General features: G+C 42.8%; 1 protein-coding gene across 17 annotated transcripts in view; it reads right to left on the bottom strand.

Annotated features, from left to right (window-relative positions):
* The window catches only part of rims1b (regulating synaptic membrane exocytosis 1b), a 96,283-nt gene that overhangs the window by 7,605 nt on the left and 79,693 nt on the right, over window positions 1-8,985 (bottom strand). For 14 of the 17 annotated variants that reach the window (XM_019879796.1, XM_019879797.1, XM_019879802.1 and 11 more), the window contains 4 exons: window positions 6,847-6,950; window positions 6,388-6,548; window positions 2,766-2,983; window positions 1,242-1,386 (listed from right to left, as the gene is read on the bottom strand). In XM_019879796.1, coding sequence (XP_019735355.1) covers window positions 1,242-1,386; window positions 2,766-2,983; window positions 6,388-6,548; window positions 6,847-6,950 — 628 coding nt within the window. Of the gene's footprint in view, window positions 1-1,241; window positions 1,387-2,765; window positions 2,984-3,148; window positions 3,763-4,767; window positions 4,921-6,387; window positions 6,549-6,846; window positions 6,951-8,985 lie in introns of those variants that run through there. The other 3 variants (XM_019879808.1, XM_019879812.1, XM_019879810.1) reach the window with 3 other exon arrangements.

The raw sequence follows: 8,985 nt of genomic DNA, 5'->3' as shown, positions 1-8,985 counted from the left end.
GTACGCAAGCGCGTCTTTTGATTTCAACCAATAAGCGCCGACGCAACGACGTCACACACCCGACGTCACACACAACAACAGCAAAGCTAAGCTCGCCGAGACAACACTCGAAGTCTGACGGATATGTTTTTCTGCCATTCTGTGTGTTTCCCTTTTTGTCCAAATATATTTTTTACGACAACTGTCTTGTCCACGGTGTCTTTTATTCGTTCCACTGGGGTTTAGCAAATGTGTTGATAAAGAGACGAAAATCTCTACTGTTACTAGTGTTAGTGTCTCAACATGGCTACGGTTGTGAAAGCAAAACAACGAACTCAAACGCGTCTTCGTTCAGTGTTGTCAATTAATATCCGGATTAATTTTAGGCAAATTTTCCTCAATTCTCCGGAGAGATTTTCATAAAAATGTGAAAAACCCGGAATTCCGGGAAAATCCGGAGGACTTTCATCTCTGCGATATCTAATGCCTCCATCGGCATGATTTTGACAGCCTTTTGTTCGGTGAAGGACTTCTAGTGTGACGTCTCAACCGGTCCAAGACACAGAACGATATTTGTCTGGTTGTCTGACAGAACGACCGTCGTCAACGTCAAAAAAGCCGTGTAGTTTAAGAAGGCATTCAACCTTACAAATGAACTCCATTGTGTCATTGAGATAAAATGTTTGCATGTTGTGTTCTCGTGTATCTCCAGCAGGTGGCAGAGTAGGGCCTCTCCTCCGGGTCACACACCTGTTGCTCGTCGCAAGCCGACTATTTAAGGAGTTCTCTGTCTTCATGTCTGTCGGAAAATTCACCTTGCCCACAGCTCTGCTTCCAAGCCACAAAATCTTCTCGACGTTCCACCGTTCATGTTTTCTATAACTGCCTAGTACTCTGCCTAGTTGTTTTTTGTAGTTAATGTTAGTCGTGGGTTTGATTATTGTACGTGTTTTGGATTTTTCTTGTCTATTTTCTTGCAAGCATTTTTGGTTCACTTATTAGTCTGGTGTTGTACCAGCCATTATACTTTGTCGGTATTGTGACCTGCTTTTTCTGGAAGAAATATTTTTGTTCATTCTTTCTGAATCCAATTCTATTCTTTCCGGATGTCTGACAGGATGTGAGTTCACTGATTTTCTCGAACTGTTTGTGACTTTAAGTCTGAGCACTGTCTGAACAATGTCTGAAAAAGTATCTTGTATCATGGTAAGGGTGCACTGATTGTAAAGCGTGATAGAAAAATATTTCAAAAAGTTACTAACTTCCCCTCAGAGTTATAGCTGTTCATACTGCCATTGTTGGACTCTCTGCTGGGCTGCCGGCTCATGTTCCTGGTCAGCTCCACCGCCATGCCAGTCTCTGTGCTCCGCTGGATGGGTGCTCCTTTCTCCTTCTTAGTCTTTGCCTCTGGGAGGGGAAAAAAAAAAAGCAAGAGAGAAAGTAGAAACCTTTCTTACAAATCCTTTTAGCAGCCTCCAAATATGTTTTTTTAATTTCAAACATTATGCTTCCACTTAATGTTTAATACGGCACATTAGAATATAAAGAAAAACTAATATATTTTTTCATCATGTGGTTGCAAGAAAAGAGCAATTGTCGCATCCCAGACTCTGCCAGTGTAGACATATAGCACTATCGCAGACTACAAAAGGAGTTCAGTATTCTGTTATGTGTACGTGTGATGCATTCCCGAAGTTGTACTCGTGTACATTTACCACCTCCATCCAGTAGTTAGTAGTAAACAGGAAATTGCTTGGTAGAAAAACACCCGAATGACGACATGCAGCATCTCGTATGACTCCTTATATTGGTAGAAAGGGGGAAAAAATGTAGAAAAATTTATCTTGTACCAAAACTGGGAAAATTAATTGGAGATACTCCTTACCTGCCTTTGCTCTGATCCAAAATACAACACGGACCAAATTCTTTTTTTTTTTTTTTTTTGCAGTGAGCTACATACATCGCTCCATCTTTTTAAAATCTCGACTTCCTATCTCTCCACTCTGCTTCAGTGACAAAAGACGAGACACACCCCTTCAGGCCTAGTGCGCTCAAATAGCTTTTATGTCTGATCCAAAGAAAGAGAAGGCAGTGCTAGGCTTTCATGGTGAGCCTGTCCGAATGGGAGTTGGATTCAGAGTGGCAAGTTTAATGTGTGACTGGGAGCTGAGCTCTGAGGGCTCTCAGCTGTCCACAATGTTCCCTTAAGTTTCCAAACCACATCATTTTTGTGTTTGTTTTGTTTTTTTGATAATGTGCACCGGGACGAACCGGGATGAACAGAATAAAAGGACATTTGCAATTATTGGTTCTTCACAGTACAGTCTGCTCCCCAGGACAAATCATTTTTGTTGTGCAACATGTTTTTTTTGTGTGGGCACAGGTGTTTTGGGGTCTGAATGTTGGAGTCGACCCAATAAAAAGTGCATCGTGTATAATTAAAATGTGGCAGATGAAAAGTACCAAACAGATCAGTTTGGACAGCTGAAACACAACAAAGTTCAGAAAAGTGGGAATTTCTCCATTGTGAGACACATAAAATTTTTCTTATCTTATCTTAAAAGCTCCTTAGCAATTGAATCACAACGTTTTAAATACTTGATGTCATTCTCTTTAAATCTTAAAATAAAGACAGCTATTTATTTTCTTTTATTTTTCATCCCACCACCAAGAAGTGCAAATGATTTTTGGTGGTGTCACAGTATCCTAGACATACATTAGAAACAATGTCATGAACAATTTAGCATACCATCATTTTTGAGTTAACATTTGCCGGAGCAACTCACCAGGGCCACTTATCTGTGAAGTGCTACGACTGCGGCGGTTTCCAACAATGGCCACCACTCTTGCACTGAGGCTTGAGCGTCTCTTCTTGCTGCCTCCGCCCACTGTGCCAAGTGCTGTGTCTGACTGGCTGCCATCGGTGCGCTCCTGCGTGTAGATCTCCCCACTAACACTGGAGCTCTTCTGCATGTTGCGTCCCGCCGATGCTCTCATCTGTCGACTGAAGAAAAAAAAGACACTGAGTGTCCCTCATCTGGATGTCACGGGATGTTCCAAAGTTTGACATACTGAAGTATCTGTATTTTACTGTACCTTCACTGAAAAAAGTTAGTTGGTAACATTTTAAAGTGGCACACATGATGGGATAAGGCTTCTGCTTCCTTTTTGACCCTGAAGTCAAACAGGTACTATTGCCCCCCCCCCCCAAAAAAAACAAAAACTGATCATTGGCATATGCTACACGACAATTAAATCTGTCACCTGTTTTTGAGTATGCTATAACAGTAATGGCGCAGTCAGTTAAGACGTCAGAGGGCAAATACATAGTTTACCAGTTCACCAAAGTTTACCAGCAGTGCAACAAAGTTAACACTGTCAATTGCACATATATATATTTTTTTTTATTGTGTGTTTAAATTCATTCTGCTCAAACAAGCTGCTTTACATGGGCACAAGCAACTGAGTGCTTGACGCCGGGTTGGGATGAGCCACTGCAAGTCAATGCCCTCAGATGGACTCAGTGTGCTACAGGAAAGCCTGGACATGCTGCGCCCATCACCATCAACATCTCTTCTGTCTGGACCGCTGGCTGATGTGATAGAATGGCTTACAGGAAGTACTGGAATACTGACTCTCAGTCTTTCTACTCTACTACACATGGAGGTTAAGGCATGCTGTGCAGCCGAGGGAGTAGATGGAAGGGGATCCTGCTCTGGAGGATGGAGGGGGTCCGGGTTGTCACAGCACAGGACGCATGCAATGAAGGATCTGAGATGTGCGCTGAACAAACATACAGACACAAAAACAAAGTCTACTGGAACACAAAACATAAAATGCATTGAACAAAATGGTTGATGAGATGGTTGCATGCAATGAACAGTGACGGATGCCAAACTGGGTCACGGAAGGCAAGGAAGCTGATTGTTATTAGTAGTTGATTCATTGTTGTCATTATTTGTCATCAGTTGTAAAAAAAATAAAAATTGAGCGGTAATAGTTGCGGAAGACATGGATTTCTTGATCCATTTAGCCTTAGTCTATTTTATTCTCTCGTATTAGCAAATCAGCACCAATACATGTTTAATGTCTATTAAAGAAATCAATACACTAACGTAAAAAGGGATGTTTTAGATACAACTGAAGCTCTGTGCAAAACCTTAATGGTGATTATTACAAATACTGCATGATTGCATGACAATCTCAAATGCAATCATGTAAAAATAGTCAAATCAGGCAATTTGTACTTGGATGAGAGAAGAAAAATAATCTAATAATGATCAGATACTGTGAACCAACATACCAGTTGAGAATATGTATGCCATAAAGAGTGTGTTTTTCCATGATTTATAAAAGTGAATTTCGATGCTACGGGCCATTGATACTGTATAAGGTTTATCATTGTCAAACATACTACAGCTACTCATCTGAGAGAGAAAGAGAGAGCCCAAATCTGAGTACTGTCAGACTGGATGAATTAAGAAATTACTTCAATACAGGGATGCCAGCATGGAACAATAAAAAAGAGGTCCAAACTAAATAAGTAAATAGATAGATAGATAGTAACAATAGAGTGATATGCACTAAATGCATTTTAAAAGATTCTCATGATTTAAAATAAAGTAGTACTTAAGTTTTGGATCAATAATCTAAATACGAACCTTGAACAGAACACAACATAACATACCCATAATTCCATTGGAAAGCAGGTCAGTGGCTCCACCTGCCCTGGTTTCCACTGGCAGATAGTCAGGGAATTCTTTTCATCTGAGATCTTTTTATTTTTACCTGGACTCCTCAGTTTCTCCAGCTACAGTGTGTCTCCTGCGCTTCAATTCCTCTGAGAAACGTCTCTTTCCTGCCGCCCTCTTCCTCTCCTCTTCCCTAGTCACCCCCCATGAGATCCTCCTGTCTTTTTTATCCTCTTCTAATGATTTAGACCTGAGTGAAGTTTGTTTTCACCCCGCCATTAATTGAGTTATATATTTGTATGTGGCAGAGAGAGGTGCATATAGTTGGAGAGAAACATGCAGCAGTTGCCATGCAAAAAAGAAAAGACACACAGCCATTAGCATGCACATTACAAACAATAAATCCGAGCACATGCTAATTCGAACAAAACATATTGACACTAATTTTCAAACATGATACAGTGGTACCTCAAGTTACAAACCTCCGTGACCTTGTTTGTAACTCGAAATGTTTGTAAATCGAGATAAATGTTCCCATTCATATGAATGGTAATGCAATTAATCCGTTTCAGCCCCAACCATCAATCTGTCTATCCAATCATTCTCGACAACTTATCCAGGGTCGGTTCGTGGGGGCAACGACCTGAGCAGGGAAGCCCAAACTTCTGTCTCCCCTGCCACTTCTTCCAGCTCTACCCAGGGCATCCCAAGGCATTCCCAGGCCAGCCGGGAGACATAGTCTCTCCTGTGTGTCCTGGGTCATCCTCGAGGCCTCTAGGATCCAGGAGGCATCCTAATCAGATGCTCGAGCCACCTCACCTGGCTCCCACCTACATGAAGGAGAAGCGGCTTGACTCTGAGCACCCACCGGATGACCACGCTTCTCACCTTACCTATAAGAAACAGCCCGGACACCCCGTGGAGGAATCTCATTTCGGCCGCTTGTATCCGGGATCTCTTTCTTTCGGTCACGACCCACAGCCCATGACCATAGATGAGGGTAGGAACGTAGATTGACCAGTAAATCAAGAGTTACACCTTTTGGGTCAGCTCCTTCTTCACCACGACAGACCGAGACAAAGTCCGCATCACAGCAGACGCTGCACTGAACCGCCCCCATCCTGCCCTCCCTCGTGAACAAGACCCCAAGACACTTAAACTTCTTCACTTCGGGCAAGATCTCATCTCCGACCCGGAGAGGGCACTCCACGCTTTTCTGAGGACTATTGTTTCAGATTTGGAGATGCTGATTTGGGTGTGTGTATGTGTGTGTGTGTGTGTGTGTGTGTGTGTGTGTGTGAGAGAGAGAGAGTGTAAGCGGAACGGCTGAACAAACAACAGCTTTATCTCAATCTGCAGTCACGCAGCGAACTTCAAGTTTGTTTATGTTTTTGGGGGTGTTTAAAGACAACAGTAACTAACCTATTAGTCATTCTTAAGACGAAAAAAAACCCAGGATAATGATGATATCAATGACTTATGCGCAGAGCCTATGAAGAAAGAAGCACTGCACTGATCCGTCTGTTCATCAATGCTAAGTCAGTTTGCATGAAGAAACGTACATAAGAAGAGGCAGCTTTTCGACCAAAAAATGCTTGCGAAACTTGAAAAGTTCGTACAATGGTTTGTTTGTAACTCGAGGTTCCACTGTTCCGTAGTCGAACATAACTAAGATTTGAAAAATGTAATCAATACATGACTTAACAAAGTGACTGACCTAAGACGTCCCCCCGGACGCTCTGACTGGATAGACATGTAGCTGGTGCTACTGAGGCGAGAGGCACTGCTGGCACGGGAGAGAGCTGACATATCACTCATATCACTGTCTGACGACCTTGCAGACATGTTGTCGCTGCTACGTCGCTGTTCTGCAAACATCTAAGAAAAGGAAGCATAGAGGTATAATTTAAAGGTGACTCTCTCAAGTGTAAACACAAGCTTGGGCGATCTCTGGCCCATTATAGAAGTAGCTGTTGTTCACTGTAATATTTCAAAGTAAAGTAAAATACTTGTTAATGGTAAGATAAAACAATACAATCTGCATTACCTCACATGCTGAGGTGAATTGTGTCTAGATAGATTTAAAAGAAAACATGTTGAAATTTGATTGTATTCTGTTTTAGAGATTGCACATTAATTGGATTTTCTAATGAAGATGAACAAAAAGCAGGATTACCTCCCGTTTATTCTTGAGATCTGACTCAGGGTTATGGGAAGCTGAAGGCCGGTAGGAATGTACTTTCATATGCAGCTGTCGGGCTCTCTCTTCAACTGCTAGGGCTAAGATAAAATCAAGAATGAGAATTTTATTCAGCCAAGTAAAACATTAAGGTCTGCTTCTTGACTAAATGATATATAATCCATACATACATGTATATGACATCCTGTGAACGACAAAGACATGCTCACAATTTCTTAAGACAGCAGTGTATTCACACCCATCCTGACATATCATAGTTTTGTCCTCTGCTACCCCAAAGGACAGCATGTAGGTGGAATTGAGGAGGTCTTCCAGGTATTCTCCCCACCAATTTACAACATTGTGAGTCAAGGTCAGCAGCGTCCCATATCCACTATATACAGTGTTGATGGTTCACTGCTTCCCACTTCTGAGATGCCGGATCATGGACCAAAATGTCCTCGAAGCCATGTGGAAGTTGTTGTTGTCGTTCATCGAACAGCAGCCTTGCGTATCCAGGTTCCTAGTGATCATATTTTTGAACATGGTGGTTGTTATGGACAATCCGTGACAAGCACAGAGGTCCAGTAACAGAACACAACTCAGGTTCTGATCGTGGGGGTCTGTTCCTCCCAATCATTACATAACCACTGAAGTCCCTCGGCAAAACAATGGCGTCCCCACAAGGAGCACTCTCCAGCACCCCATCCCAGGTCTCCAAAAAGGGTGGGTACTTGAATCGTTTGGTGCATAAACACAAACAACTGCCTGGACACGTCTCCCGCCACAAGGCTATCCTCTTGTCCACTGTGGTGAACAAGTAGTTGGTTAGCCAGGGGGTAACAAGTATGCCCGCACCTGCTTGACACCTCTCACTGTGGGCAGCTCCAGAGTGGGAGAATCGAACCCCTCTCAAGAGGACTAGTAGCAGATCTGAAGCCCTGTGTCGACGCGAGCCTGCCTATATCTAATCAGAACTTCTCGAATTCGCACAGCAACTTGGGCTCCTTCTCTGCTCGAGAGGTGACATTCTACATACCTAGAGCCAGCTTTTATAGCTATAGATCAGACTGCCAATGTCACTTTGGCTGCCGTCCAGCTTGTATCACACCTGACTCCTATGTCCCCTCTCACAGATGGTGGTTCCATGAGAAGTTGTCCTTTAGGGCTGAGCCCGGCCGACCCCCATGGGGGCATACCCAACAACCATATGTTGGCCTACAAGGCTCACCTACAGGCATGGCTCCAGAGGGGGGCCCTGGTGACCCATGTACGGGCAAGGGGAAAACCATTTCATTATAGTTATTCATCATAAGTGTCAGTGCTATTCCGCCAAGATGTAACACCTTTGAGGCCAGCATAACGACAAGTCTTGAACGCAAACAAGACTTCTTTGTATTTTCTATTTATTAAAGAAGAAAATTATTCAAAAAAAGGTGCTCTTTGTTTGTTTGTCTTAATTTGTTTGGTCAAAAAACTATATCGCTTCAGGCGTGAGTGTCATGATTCGGTTTGGGACCAACAGGTGGCACTGTAGGGCTCCCCTGCAGCTGCACACCTGTTGGTCATTAGGTAATTAGTGGCTTTAAAAGGACTCCCAGCCCGAACAATCTTGGTCGGGTCATTGTTGCTTTGTGCTACTGTCATGTTTGTTTGCTGTCATGTTTGTTTCAGTCATGTTTTGGTCAGTGTTATGTTTTATCTTCAGTCACGTGTTTTGTTTGATACTTTGGACTTTGTTTGTTTTGGATTTCGTTTTCTCTGAGTTTTAATACAATCTTTCAAGTACACCCTGCTCCTCCCTCCTGCCTGTTTTTTGGGGTCCACCACCACCCTGTATCGTGACAGTGAGCTGGCCTCATCTGTCTCTCATGTCTAGCTCCTCCTTCTTCTTCACACTGTTGCCAGTCGCGTGACGTCATAACAATTAGTTCTGTCAAAAAAATATTCTAACATACAGTGAAACTCCTCTACAACGAAATCATGTTTGCAGCAAGAAATTTTTCACAACAGGGGGTTTTTCACTGTAGCAAATTTGATCTCAGATGTAAGCGCACACACACACACACACACACACACACACACACACACACACACACACACACACAAACGTATGTGTACTCTATTTTTTTTCCA

This window comes from Hippocampus comes, unplaced genomic scaffold (genome assembly GCF_001891065.2).
Source record: "Hippocampus comes isolate QL1 unplaced genomic scaffold, H_comes_QL1_v1.1 scaffold158, whole genome shotgun sequence".
Classification (NCBI taxonomy): Eukaryota; Metazoa; Chordata; class Actinopteri; order Syngnathiformes; family Syngnathidae; genus Hippocampus; species Hippocampus comes.
The sequence above is the reverse complement of the archived record's forward strand: the minus strand, read 5'-3'. Positions and strand labels throughout refer to the sequence as shown.